The following is a 14,583-nucleotide window of genomic DNA, read 5'->3' on the forward strand; positions in this document are numbered from 1 at the left end:
TCATTGAAAATCTATTCATTTTAATGTATTTCAACTAAGGAAAGGAAAAAAAGATCTTCCTCTAGGGAAATAACTGCCAACAAATGCTGAGCTGCAAGCTAGGATTAAAATTCACTACTCAGCCCAAGATTCTCAGCTTCCTAATATAAATCCTGTTTAAAACTAGTAATTTAAATCCCTGTGATTTCAATCAGTTCACTGATCTAATCCTAATAAACTGTCTGATCCTGTGAAACAAAATTATAATTTAAATAGTGCAAGATTTTAAATTAAAGCAGAATAGTGAAGAGTTCATTGCTTTGGTGATGTGGTGGTGTTTTCCTATGAAAATTAACTCCAAAAGGAGGAAGAGGACTAAATACAGTCAAAAAGTACACAAGACAAATAACTGAATTACTATATTTTTTACTGTAACTAATGCCAAAGATGCCCATTGCCTTCTTCTATCATGTGTCTGAATAGGAACAGATTTGGTACCTTAAAAAGTATTACTCAGGGAAAAAAATATTGTGTAGAAAATGTTCAGCAGCATCAGGACCTCAAATTGGCTGTGCTTATTAGTTAAAAAAAGCCCAAGCTGTGGTATCAAGTATCATGTGCTTAAGTTTATGGAAATTACATCTAAAGAAGCTAATATTACAGTCAAGGATTGTTCTCTTTTCATTAAAAATTAATTGCTTCAAATGTACCTTCCAGTTGGCCAGCTTTTGAGCCTCTATGATTTTTATAAAAGCTCCCATAAGGATACCTAGGAGAGAATGAGATAACATGCTGAAACTTTCACAGAACACAACACTGTTCATCGACTCTTGGTCAACAATGCTTTAAAACTGAAAACAAGACAAAACATAAAGCGGCAGGTTTTTCATTCCTAAATCACAAAAAGACAAAGTTGTTTTGGGTCTGATATATGACAGTTTCCAACATGTTATGCAATACCATAGCTTTCCTGCACAAAAGACTGTCACTTGGGATATCCAAATACTGAACGTGTGTATTGAGAGTGCTGGGTTCACTGGTTCATAAAGGTAACAGGTTTAACTAGTCAAAAATATGCTACTCAACTAAGCTGTATTCAAATCAAATTCCACCTTTCTTTCTTAAATAATCAGGAAGTTATGAGTTGGATATCTGTGTGACAGCACAAACCCTTCATTGTCACTTCAATGCTATGTGCAGCACTAACACAGCTTAAGTTGAAATCAGTCTTCTCCACAGATGTGAATTTTGTCTCAGTGAAGTCATAGTACTTACTGGCAATGAGGTAGGCAGCAAATTCTGTTTGAGGTGGAGACACTGTCAAGAACTGTTTCCCAAATGAGTCACACATCCTTTAAGTCATGTAGAAATATTCATTTGAGTATAAAAGAATTTTATCAAGGGTGCTACAAACTCAATGATTAAACATTAGCTTGCTCTTTCCTCCTATACATCTTCAGATACGTCAGAAAATGCCGAAATAACAAGATTTCTTCTGGAAGTCACAAAGACAATTCATGAACTGTCATTAACTGCTTTCAAGGAGTTACGAGGAATTTGTCTTTAGTCACATTCCAGATCTGTGTTTATTATTTATGGAGACTTCGTAGTCAAACACTTGGATGTAGGAATGAATACACTGAATCCAAGGTAAAAAGTGACAGAGAAGTTTTTAAAGTATGCTTTTCTGAAACTCTTGTTTTTATTGTCTCATGCTGTAGCTATCACAAGAGTCTTACAAATAGCATCACGTGGATTACTCCTGATGCATGTGTCATACACACAAAGCCATGAGGCTTAAGCCTTCTTTCATACAAAAATATGTGAAAGCATTGGTCCCAGAGGATAGAAATAGTTGTTCCATGAAATCATTTCTATGGAAAGGAAGAGCAAACCAAAAATGTAGGAACATCAAAGGTCTGCTCTTCTTTAAAGGAGAACAGAATGCAGATACAGCCACTCACATGCCATATAAACACAGGTCTCAGTACGAACAGCCAGGCTTTCCATTCTGGGATGCAAGCTGTGTCAGAAGCCAAGGACTAGAACATTTCTAGTTTGTGCAGAGCAGCAACTACTTTTATCACTTAACAGGAAGTTTATGTGGGGAGAAAACAAACCACAACAACCAGAGCCTACATCTGAAGGCACAGACTTAAGGAAGTGTATTTCCTGAAGAAACTTTTGGTATTTTATGAATTAGTATTGAAAGCCCTCACATGAAGCTATGTTTAGAGAGGATTTAAAAGAAAGGAGAATCCCTCAGCTCACTTCTGCTGACATGGAAGGACTCCATTGTGACTTGGTGGAATTGGACCCCTGTGAGGAGGCCAGCTGTGGCCTGTGGGCTACAAGCTGGGCATCCCTATCCTGTGAGCTCCAGAGGCTTAACCAAAGGGTTGCTATCAATCTCTTATTTGGAGTAAGAGTTAATCACAAACTGAACCTAACAACAGTGTCACATGCAGATGAGGTCCCTTCATTATATCAAAAGTTAAATGAATATAAAAAGTAAGGCAACAGCAGACGTTAAGGGAAAAGGATGAGCCTGAGTCATACAACTTACACATTTACATAGCACAAGTTATTTCTACCTGCATATAACACAACAGTACTACTAAACCGATTATGCTAAGCAAAGTCATGACAGGGCTGCACAAAACAGTGCCTCACCAGGAGGGTTTAACAGCAGCAGAAACCTGTCCCACACATTGTTACAAACTGCTCTTCTTTTATTACTAGAATTACTATTCTTGTTACTGAGTACAGTTTCTGTTCAGCTGGCTCCATCTATTAAATCAGCTAGATCAGCTCTGTCAAAAGGCTAACCGTAAAGCTAACTCTGTGAGAGTTAATCTAAGCCTCATCCTTTGGAAAATGTTACAGGAATTTTCTTATTACAACCAACCTTTATTCTCCCTGAGAACATGCTAAAACTCAGTAACAAATCAAAGAGAAGAACTGTTCTGGCAACTATTTTTACCAATAAAATTCCAGTAACTTTTAAGGATGAAGATCAAAATCCAGCTTTAAGAGAATACACTCCCTTGCTGTCCACCAGGGGACTAACATGCCCTAGAAACCCTAAACCTAAAGCTTCTGAGCAACTTAGACAATGGGAGGAAACACAGCTGTGAAAATCACACTTAACTTCTCTGCTGCCATATTTATTAGCCTTCAACAACTGCCTGAGAACATTTACTTAATCTATTAGTCAAAATAGGACACACCTCACTTCTGGCACTGCTAGCAAACTGGATACTTGAAACTCAAGCTGTGCTCTTGCAGCTGTGTAGATCATTACCAGTAACAGGGGCTCACTGACCAGCAATTAGCTGGCAATTCCAATGATTATAGGGATACCATGTCTTGTCAACAGAGCTGACAGTAGTTTAAATATGACTGAGTCAATAAACTAAATAAATAAAGCTTAACTGACACAGGACATCTGTTAGTTGGGTTGCTACTGGGTATAACACTGCCTTCACTTAGTGGAATTGCATTTGCTGGTACCATGTAATCTGGTTTGGGAGATAGACTACAGCTGCGCTGTGCTACATATTGAAAACCAAACATGTTAACACCCTTAACCTGGATTTTTGTGTACAAAGAGGAAGGATACTGAAGGAAGGGTAATGCCCTTTTGGAACCCTTCAAGATACTGGAAGATGTATTACACAAGACATCTCACCTGTCTGCAGCAATAATGTAAGAATGGAAGGAGAGAGAAGTGTGTCAATTAGTGAATCAAACACTGCTTAGTCTCTGAAGTCAGGATGATCTGCAGCAGCTCTGATCTATGTCATACCGTGGTAAACAGAAGCATAAATGCACAAAAGCCTGGTGGATGCTGCTCCTATAGAGATAAGGTATGAGTGCAATGCCCAGGAAATTCATACCAGCGCTACAGATTTTTACAGCTTATTACTTTTTCAGCTGTAGAGAAATACCAGAACTTCAATATGGCCTTGGAAGTTAATGTCTCTTTAAGCTTCAATACTTTCTCTATGCTAGTAATGGGATGTGGTCTGCATCAGATTTATCTGAAAATTCAGAAAGTCAAGCTTGCAGGAAAACATGGTTTTCTTTCTGCTAGGTAACAGGTCTAAGATTTTCTCAATTTGTGTGAAAATACAGTAATGAAATATGAGAGAAGGTACCAGCAAAGCCCAGGAGAAAGTAGAAAAATCAACCTGCTCAGCAAGTATTACACTGCTTCACATTACATTAGGATTAAACCTAAGCATCTTTCTCTTTTTGTTGTATTTTTAGAGTGGCTGTCAGTGGAAATGTCTCTAGTAATAGAAGCAAGAATACCACAGATTCTTGCAAACAAGTTAGAGACAGCTGAAAAATTGCTGTTGGGATTAGTGAGACCAAGTTCTTTAAATATTATGTTAGACAGTATGCTGATAAAATTATAAATGCATTTGGCCTGATTTCCTCCTCATTTACACATTGATAAATCAGGAGCCACAACATACAAACAAATGAAATTACCCTAATATAAAACTACAGGCTTAGGAATACTCCAAATTTAATTCAAATTAAGTAAGCACTTGATCTTCATTAAGGCTGGCATTCTTGTAGCTCAAGGCATAGGAAGAGCTCTTGTCACAGTACTACAGGGACAGTTAAGTATCTGGCAGTCGAGGTGAGTTTTCAGGATACAATTACAGTCCCCAGTCAGATTAAAATAACATAATCAGACATACTGCTACTGCAACTAATACAAACACGTTCTATTTCAAAGAGAAGGCCAGACTCTTGCTTCCAGGGAATGCTGAAGTATTTTATCCTACAGTGGATAGCCAACAATAGAGGAAGCTGCCAAAGTACTTAGGTAGTGACATCCCTATGTGTCATTTTACTGGGCCAGTCTGCACTTGGTTTCTTCCATGAATTTAATTCTGTGAATTGGTTGCTCTCTTCACTGCATCCTGTTTGCTGCGTCTTTCTAGTGATGGTTAGCACACAACAAAGCATTATTTCATGTAGAGATTACTGATAGTCCCTGAACTAACACAAATACAATAGAAAAATGTCATGGTTACTCACCTAAAGAGACAACAGCCACGCTCTCTGGCAAAAAATGAAGTCGGTATTTTATCAGTAAATGCACCAATATGATGCAGATAGCTGTGAGGGAAAAAAATAAATTGTAAATTTAGAAGTGTTAGAAGAGAATAAAATATACTTTTAAGTAGTATTTCTAAAATACATGCAGCAAAACTTCTAACGATTTAGTAGAAACCCACCAATGCAAGTAACCAAATTTTAGTTCAAGCCTAGTTCTCACTGAAGGACGTAAATGGATCTACACATGACAGAATAAATAAGGCAAATTTTCACACTTAAAATTACCTTCTAAAAATATCAATATTACTAGAGATCAATTCAGCCTACAAGAAAACCTTCTCTGAGATACACTGTTTTAATAGTTTTTTTTTAAACATTTTGTATTTTGTAAATAAAACACATATGTACACATGGCCTCAATTAGAATTTCAAAGCTATACACTTTCACATCAGAGTCCCTCTGAGCAGATGGCCTTTACCCAAATGGATAATCACAGAGCCAGAAAAATCACATTGGAAGGGATCTCTCAAGGTCATCTAGCCCAGCTTCCTCCTAAAGCAGAGCTAGCTTCAGCTTCTTGGAGCTTCTCTTAGTGATTTGGTTTAACAGCTCCTTCTAGTTAACCAAAACCAAACAGCCACTTGCAAATGGTTTAGAAAATATAGTGTCACAAAGAAGTACAAGCCTCGCAAATACAAGTATTGCTTTTAGTTGTCCTGCTCTCCAATACAGCGTTAGGGAATGTGTATCACACTGACACCTGCATTCTCCCACTTGTTATCTTGTACTCCAAGTTCATACAAAACATAGTGAGCATATAATTGAAGAGCACATGAATAGATGGATTGGCTTACAAACTGAGCAAGAACTTATGAGAAACAGTAACATTTGCTCAATTACTGGCATGTAATTTGTTCAGGGCCAAATCTTTGGGTTCAAAGTGGTGAGAAGGGATGGCTTCATTCATAAAGACTGTCAGGGCTCCTTTCCCCACATATTTACCCTACTTCCACCCCACCAATCTTTATGATAATGGGTTAAAACTTAAACAGGGGAAGTTTAGATTGGATATAAGGAGGAAATTCTTTCCTGTTAGGGTGGTGAGGCACTGGAATAGGTTGACCAGGGAGGCTGTGAATGCTCCATCCCTGGCAGTGTTCAAGACCAGGCTGGACAAGGCCTTGGGTGAGATGGTCTAGGGTGAGGAGTCCCTGCCCATGGCAGGGGGGTTGGAACTTGATGATCTTAAGGTCCTTTCCAACCCTAACTATTCTGTCATTCTATGATATTGATCAATCAGTTCTCAAAACACCAGAATTTACAGTACAAAAACGCAGACTCAGACTGGTGTTTACTTTAAAGTGCTGGACTAGAAACTGCAGCAGTTCAGACTAAGAAGCAACTCAGACATTTGGCTGCCAACCGCAATACCTTCATCATGTATCCCAAGCAGTTTTTAGTCACCTATCAGAATTACTGACTTTGTACCAATTTCCTGCTTGTTGAATATAAGAAATATGCATCCAGTAAAGACATCTAGTATTCCTGTGTTCTATTCCCCTATCTTTGGGATAGATCCATATTCAGCAGATCTCATCACCAGCTCCTTTCTACCAGCTTTTAAATACTTTGGCAATAAAACAAAAAGCCTAAGAAGTAACTCCCACCACCATAAATATTATGGCAGCCTGATATATTCTTTAGCTGTTGATCACCGATTTCTTGTGTAAGACTGCTCAGTTTGTATCTGGCAAGCATGTATCAGGAGTATAACAGTCAGGCAAGGGGCTGCAAAAAGCAGCGGACAGGCTTAAAAGAACATTTGAGTGTCCCCTTAAGGAAAAGCATAGTAAAAGCATGTCACAAAACAGAAGGGAATTCACAGATCACATGAACACAGAAGAACAGAGGTATGGCTTTGAAAGGGAAGTGCTGTTAGAACAGAGAAAGCAGCCATAGAAATCTGGGGTCAGAGAATAACTCGTTACTTCAGGCACTTTGTATTTGAGGCTTGGCTCTGACACAACCCGGCTCAGAACGGATCTGCTCCTGGGTGTATTCCAGTATAGAACATTTTAAAGGCCATTGTACAGCTCATGACATCCAGGCTTGAGAGTATGGTACACACATTCATTTTCATCCTTCCTACACTCCTAATCCAGAGATTGTGAATGGGAATAACCATGAACAATAAGCTTTCATACCAGCATTACTTTGTTCAGGAAACTCCCCTGTCCTGAGGGTGATGCTTTTAAGATCCATTAAATTATCAGACTGGATAAGAAGGCTGGAACAGAGCTAAAAAAATCACAGCTCTGCTCTTAAGTCCTCAGACTACAATTTTACCATGAATGGCCTTTTTAAAATCCACAACACACACATGTTCAGAAATCTTAGTTTAATCTCGGAAGTTTTCTGATCTGCTGCATTTTGTTTTGGTATTTCATTTCTGTCCAAATTCCAATATGCCACTGATCTCTGAGAAAATATTAACCCTCTTTGAATAAAAATAGATACATTAGAAATAATCAGAAGCCTCCTACTTTTTGCTACACTTAATGATAGTTATTCCTAGGAGACAATTGTTTTTTTAACCCAACTGATCTGCAGAAGTTTCTGCATTGCTGTCAACTCCATACCTATTATTTTCTCCATTTGCTACTGGAAAGAATGACCACTTAGAAGACTAAGTGACCTGTCTGTCACAGAAAAGTCTCTCAGTGTAGCTTGCTTTGGAGGAACCTCAGCTTTCTACAGGTCTGGTTCAGGCAGTTACATACCCAACTTTCTAAATCCCTGTGCCTGTACAACATTCCACTTCAGAGAGAAAAACCAGAGGAGAAATAAAGTGCTATGATTCTGAAAGCTGACCTATGTCCTCAGATATAGCATACAATTAACAGAGATTAAAAGACTTTCAGTTCATCATTCACCTAAAACAAGAAGACTAAAAAAAATCGTCATGCCACTAGACTGCTCCTCTTGCTGTGCTTGGACTCCAGTCTGAACTGGAAGGATAGGCTTGGCAGGTGTAGGTACCACCAGTTTGGTAGTAGCAGCCAGCGTGGTGTGAAGGGTGACATTGATGACTTCATGGGTGGCATTTGCAGATCTGTCAGGATAATATAATATGTGATTATACTGCATGGGAGCAGCACGAAAAAACAGTCTCCTAAAGACATGTACACATGGAACAATCACCAAATCATACTGAATTTGTATTAGTGACCAACACATTAAAGGTTTTTTAAGTGATATCTGATCACAGGCAAATATTGGAAGCTCATATTCACGGAGCTGACAGGTCCTTCATGCACTGCCGCTTGGGATGCAGGTAGAGCCTGGCACAGAGAACAAACTGGCCCACTTCGCCTGCCGAGGGTGACAAACCCGCCGTGTCAGGCTAAGGGCAGGGGCAGCGGGACTGCGCGGGCCAGGTCCTACAGAGCCGCTTCAGAGCCGGCCTCCCTTCCCGCGGCAGGACGCTCCTAGACGCCCTGCCGGGGCCCGCGCTGCACCCCTCAGCACAGGGGTTGCCGGGCTGCCTCGCTGCACGTCTGACCGCCCGCAGCCCCGGGCACCGAGGCGCTGGGACACTGCCCCCGCCGCAAGCCCCTGCTGAGGGAGAAAGCCCTGCTCCGGAGCAGAAGCGCTCATGCTGGCAGGGCCCAGGGCAGCAGGCCGACCCCCCCACCCGCCACCGCACTCACTCCGCCATCTTGCTGTCGGCCGCCGGCTTTAACCTCGCTCCGCTCTCCGGCGGCGCCGCCACTTCCGGGGCTCTGGGGTGACGGTCTAGCGGAGCGTCCTCGGTCTCTATGGTACGACAGCGGTAGAGGGCTGCGCATGCGCGGGCGGCGGTGCCTGCAGCCCGCGTCCTTCAAGCGGGTGCGTGATGGAGTGGGGGGGGGGCTGTCACGTGAGCGTTGGCGCGCGCGCGCGCCGGACTGTCCTAGTCTGCCGGTGCGTGGCGGCGCCATGGTCCGTGCTGCGGCGTGACGTCACCTTCCCGCGCTGCCCGCGCGGCCGCGGCATCGTGTCCTTCTGCATCGCTGCCTGGCGCCGAGTCCCTCAGCCGTCATTGCCTGCTGCCATGTCCCTCAGCCATCGTTGTCCTGCTCCTCGTCCCTCAGCCATCATTGCCTGCTGCCATGTCCCTCAGCCATCGTTGTCCAGCTCCTTGTCCCTCAGCCATCGTTGTCCTGCTCCTCATCCCTCAGCCGTCATTGCCTGCTGCCATGTCCCTCAGCCATCGTTGTCCTGCTCCTCGTCCCTCAGCCATCATTGCCTGCTGCCATGTCCCTCAGCCATCGTTGTCCAGATCCTTGTCCCTCAGCCATTGTTGTCCTGCTCCTTGTCCCTCAGCGGTCATTGCCTGCTGCCATGTCCCTCAGCCATCGTTGTCCTGCTCCTTGTCCCTCAGCGGTCATTGCCTGCTGCCATGTCCCTCAGCCATCGTTGTCCAGCTCCTTGTCCCTCAGCGATCATTGCCTGCTGCCATGTCCCTCAGCCATCGTTGTCCTGCTCCTCGTCCCTCAGCGATCATTGCCTGCTGCCATGTCCCTCAGCCATCGTTGTCCTGCTCCTCGTCCCTCAGCGATCATTGCCTGCTGCCATGTCCCTCAGCCGTCGTTGTCCTGCTCCTCGTCCCTCAGCGATCATTGCCTGCTGCCATGTCCCTCAGCCATCATTGTCCTGCTCCTTGTCCCTCAGCCATCGTTGTCCTGCTCCTCATCCCTCAGCTGTCATTGTCCAGCTCCTTGTCCCTCAGCCATCATTGCCTGCTGCCATGTCCCTCAGCCATCGTTGTCCAGCTCCTTGTCCCTCAGCCATCGTTGTCCAGCTCCTTGTCCCTCAGCCATCATTGCCTGCTGCCATGTCCCTCAGCCATCATTGTCCAGCTCCTTGTCCCTCAGCCATCATTGTCCTGCTCCTTGTCCCTCAGCCGTCGTTGTCCAGCTCCTCATCCCTCAGCCATCGTTGTCTAGCTCCTCGTCCCTCAGCCATCATTGCCTGCTGCCATGTCCCTCAGCCATCGTTGTCCTGCTCCTTGTCCCTCAGCCATCGTTGTCCAGCTCCTCGTCCCTCAGCCGTCGTTGTCCTGCTCCTTGTTCCTCAGCCATCATTGTCCTGCTCCTTGTCCCTCAGCGATCATTGCCTGCTGCCATGTCCCTCAGCCATCATTGCCTGCTGCCATGTCCCTCAGCCATCGTTGTCCAGCTCCTCGTCCCTCAGCCATCGTTGTCCAGCTCCTCGTCCCTCAGCCATCGTTGTCCTGCTCCTTGTCCCTCAGCCATCGTTGTCCAGCTCCTCGTCCCTCAGCCATCGTTGTCCTGCTCCTTGTCCCTCAGCCATCGTTGTCCAGCTCCTCGTCCCTCAGCCATCGTTGTCCAGCTCCTCATCCCTCAGCCATCATTATCCAGCTCCTCATCCCTCAGCCATCATTGTCCAGCTCCTTGTCCCTCAGCCGTCATTGTCCAGCTCCTTGTCCCTCAGCCATCATTGTCCAGCTCCTTATCCCTCAGCCATCGTTGTCCAGCTTGTCCCTCAGCCATCATTGTCCAGCTCCTTGTCCCTCAGCCATCATTGCCTGCTGCCATGTCCCTCAGCCATCGTTGTCCTGCTCCTCGTCCCTCAGCCATCGTTGTCCTGCTCCTTGTCCCTCAGCCATCATTGTCCAGCTCCTTGTCCCTCAGCCATCGTTGTCCAGCTCCTCGTCCCTCAGCCATCGTTGTCCTGCTCCTTGTCCCTCAGCCATCGTTGTCCTGCTCCTCGTCCCTCAGCTGTCATTGTCCAGCTCCTTGTCCCTCAGCCATCATTGCCTGCTGCCATGTCCCTCAGCCATCGTTGTCCAGCTCCTTGTCCCTCAGCCATCGTTGTCCAGCTCCTTGTCCCTCAGCCATCATTGCCTGCTGCCATGTCCCTCAGCCATCATTGTCCAGCTCCTTGTCCCTCAGCCATCATTGTCCTGCTCCTTGTCCCTCAGCCGTCGTTGTCCAGCTCCTCATCCCTCAGCCATCGTTGTCCAGCTCCTCGTCCCTCAGCCATCATTGCCTGCTGCCATGTCCCTCAGCCATCGTTGTCCAGCTCCTTGTCCCTCAGCCATCGTTGTCCCTCAGCCATTGCCCAGTGCCTCATTGTCCCTTAGCCATTGCTGCTTGGTGTAGTATCCCTCAGAAGTTCCATGGTCCATTGGCTCCCTCAGTCACCAGTGGTTTTGCACCTTGTCCTTCCCTTGCCATTGTCTGGTGGCTCGCACTGCTTCTAGCACCATTGCCCAGTAGCTCCTTGTCCCTCAGTCCTTCCCGAACACTATTGCCTGGCTTCTTTCCCCTCAGCTGCCATCACCAGCAGCTCCTTGTCCCTCACCTGTCACTGCCTCATGGCTCCTTCAACTGCCATCACCCAAGTTTGTAAGTATCCCCTTGTGCTTCAGCAGAGCCAGAGGTCCTGGTGGCATGGGCTTACTGCATCAGAGGGTGTGCTGGAAAGCAGGAGATGGATCCTGGCTTTATAAATGGGACATGTCCAGCGTGCAGCTCCCCTAACCCTTTCCTGCTGGCCAAGCCGACCTGGGTAAGTGTGATGTGTGGTTAGCTTTCACTGCTCAGCCACATAGTGGGAGCCCAGCCTTGCAGCACAAAGTGTTGAATTAGCATTTATCCGGTTACCATTGAGCTGAAGCAGAAAGCTGCTGCCTCAAAATCAGTGTCAGAATGCTTTTGAATCCAGATATTGTTGAGTTGTCAGCCTTGTCTGGTGTGTTTCAAATGCCCCCCTCTGGCACAGCCTGCTGCTGTGATTTGGGGTCTCTAAGATATCCTGCACATCAGTTTTTACCTGGAAAATGGGCTAATCACCACCTCCCAGCTTACAAAGCTATTCATGGACCCAGTCTGTGAAGGTTTAAGATGCTGGGATGACAGGCACTGTGGAAATAAGTAGTGTAACAGCATCACACGCATTTCTGTGTCTGGTTTTACTTCCCCAGGAAAGAAAGGAGACCAAAGGGCTTTGTACAAACAGACATATTGGTTTGTATACCTCAGGTCGTTTTGAAGGACCTTTAGAATATCAACTGTGCACTTTAATCCAAACGAAACTGCAGATTTACGGCACACGAATGCTGACATGTATTCATGAGGTCTGTTTGAATAAAAGTGAGAGCCATTCAAGCAGGTATGAGCATGTCTGAGGTTTAAAAAAGAGTGATTTTTGGCCAGCAGCCGTTTCTGTGTTGCAGGTGGGGCAGAGCTGGAGGACATCTGGTTTCTCACAGTGAGACTGAACCCACACCTCCTCCTTGCTCTCATCTTCTGATGTGGTTTTGTGGTGACCTACTTAGTCTCACTACAGCTAGAACCAAAGTGGGTTTTTTCCACACTGGCTGATTTCCGACAATCTGCAGTTTCCTGATCCCCGTCTGCTTTAACTTGTTCTGTCCATCTCAGTAGTGTGTGGGACAGTTTAGAGGGCATGACTTCAGCTTAGGCGCATGTGATGTGGTGCACTTACAGCTTGCTGGTGCCAGCGGAAAATGAGAATGGTGCTTTGCAGCGTGGTGCAGGCTGGCTTCCAGAAGTGATGTGCACATCTCACTCCATTTGAAAACTGAGGGGACTGGCGGCCTCCAACACATCAGAAGCTCAGGCTCTTTTGCTCTTTGATCTCAGTTTTCATGATGCTCTGGAGTGAAGACTGCGAACAAGACTCCATCCATAAATAACGAGGCTTGATCCAGAATGTGTTATACTTACGGTGATGGAAGACAGGAAATCTTGTGAATGCTGGCTTCCTTTTTTGTGCAAAAATTACAATTCAAAGTCTGCCAAGTCTTGGCCATTTTCAGGGTTTGCAAAGTGCTCCAAGTGTGCTCTGTCCAAAAGCACCAGAGGGTATGGAAAGCTGCTTCAGTACGAACAGACTGGTGCAGGTAACTAGGTGGCTGGAAGTAGCTGGTTGCTGAAAGCTGAGTTCTCAGTGTTTCCCTTGAGAATTTCTCTAATGCAGATTTGTGTGGCTTTAGCTCATGGTAACTTTTGCTGTTTTGCTTTTTTGAGAAGCACAGTGAAATGCAGTAAGTTCAACTGAACGGCATTGGGGTGAGAATGTGGCAGAAAAGGACAGTGGGGACCTTCCGCAGTGCGGCTCGTGTTCTGAGTCACAGGACAGGAAGAAGCTTTGGGCAGCCCAGTCCTCCTGAGCACCTACAAATCAGAGAAGAAGTCACTGATAGGCACCTCTAGAGAGCTCTGGTCCAACCTCCTGCTCAAAGCAGGGCCAGCTTCAGAGTTAGAGGAGGTTGCTCAGGACCTCATCCAGAGCAGTTCTGAAGCTCTCTAAGGCTAAGTCCCCAGATGCTCTGGGATACCTGTCCCCTTGCTGCACCACTCCCAGGGTGAAGAACCTTCTCCCTGCTGTGCAGCAGGGTGCCTCTTACTGTGCAGCTCTGACAGGAGTGTCTTTGTCCCTGTAGCTCCCTCTTTCCCTATCTTACAGCTGTGCCTATGCTGCTCTTAAAAGGAATAGTTGCATCCATCTGCAAAGGCAAAGCTCTTCAGAAGCAAATCAGCAAATGGTGGAAGATGGAGAGCTGTTGCAGCAGTGTCTGTCAGCAAAAGGGCATGACTGAAGTCCCTGCTGCAATGGGCTCTTGCAGTTGCCACCAGAGCAATGTTCAGTTCTGCACCAGGCTGGTGTAGAACAAAGGAAAACTTAAACCCATCTTTCCCAGTCACTTGAGTTTTGCTTGGTGTGAATAGGTCATCTGGTCTAAGAAGGAAGGGCAGGAATTTTAGCTGGTTTGCTTTTTCTGTGCTTTTGTTTAGTTTTGGGTTTTTTTGATTTTGGCCTTGGCCTTGTTTCTTTTTGCTTGTTTTTGTTCCTTAAATCTTTCATCTGGCATGATCAATGATGAGGAAACTCCACGCTTGTTTTGTTTCACTGGCCTTGTAGCTGTCATGTGCTTTTAATCATGAGGGACTGATGTAGGAAAGGGATGACTGCAGATGTAACTCTTCAGGATGTGAGCTGACCTTCTCCTCACTGTGCCTGCTGGCCCTGGCCAAAGCAGATGGGTGTTGGGGACCATGGGAAGGGTACAGGAAGGATGTGAAAGGAAGGAGGGTTGAGTCAGGAAAGTGGAGGCCTGGGAACCTGAGGAAACACAAATCCAGGACTGAGCCTCACAAAAGCCAGAATCTGAAGGAAAAAAAAGAAAAAGGGAAAAGGTAGAAGGGGGGTGAGGATCCCAGAGACCCCGTTAGAGGGAGGAGCATCAGAGCATCCAGAGGCATGAAGTGCTGCTGGGTCAAACAACTGTAAGAACAGAAAGCCCCAGGTAGGAGGAGATGCAGTGGGTCAGCTGCTGGGAATTGTCACATTTCCACTGAAATGAAGTGTCGTCCCTCCGAGCAGCACGCTGTGGGTGAAGTAACCACAGGTGATATCAAATTATAATGTCTAAAGTGTTCTGGATGAAGAGGTGGTGATTATCATGTCTTGTCTCTGACTCATTAGCAGGA

At 45.4% G+C, this 14,583-nt stretch overlaps 1 protein-coding gene across 4 annotated transcripts in view; it reads right to left on the bottom strand.

Moving 5' to 3' along the window:
• Window positions 1–8,869, bottom strand: part of SLC9A8 (solute carrier family 9 member A8) — a 27,357-nt gene extending 18,488 nt beyond the window's left edge. Inside the window, exons 1-4 of one of the 4 annotated variants that reach the window (XM_062642213.1) lie at window positions 8,770–8,869; window positions 7,993–8,171; window positions 5,038–5,118; window positions 690–748 (exon numbers count right to left, since the gene is read on the bottom strand). In XM_062642213.1, the coding sequence (XP_062498197.1) occupies window positions 690–748; window positions 5,038–5,118; window positions 7,993–8,171; window positions 8,770–8,777 (327 nt within the window). In that variant the 5' untranslated portion in view covers window positions 8,778–8,869. Of the gene's footprint in view, window positions 1–689; window positions 749–5,037; window positions 5,119–7,992; window positions 8,312–8,769 lie in introns of those variants that run through there. The other 3 variants (XM_062642214.1, XM_062642212.1, XM_062642215.1) reach the window with 3 other exon arrangements.
• Between the last annotated feature and the right edge of the window lie 5,714 nt (window positions 8,870–14,583).

The sequence above is a fragment of the Pezoporus occidentalis genome, unplaced genomic scaffold, assembly GCF_034315485.1.
Source record: "Pezoporus occidentalis ecotype Australia unplaced genomic scaffold, CSIRO_AGI_Poc_V1 ctg70, whole genome shotgun sequence".
NCBI classification, from domain to species: Eukaryota; Metazoa; Chordata; class Aves; order Psittaciformes; family Psittacidae; genus Pezoporus; species Pezoporus occidentalis.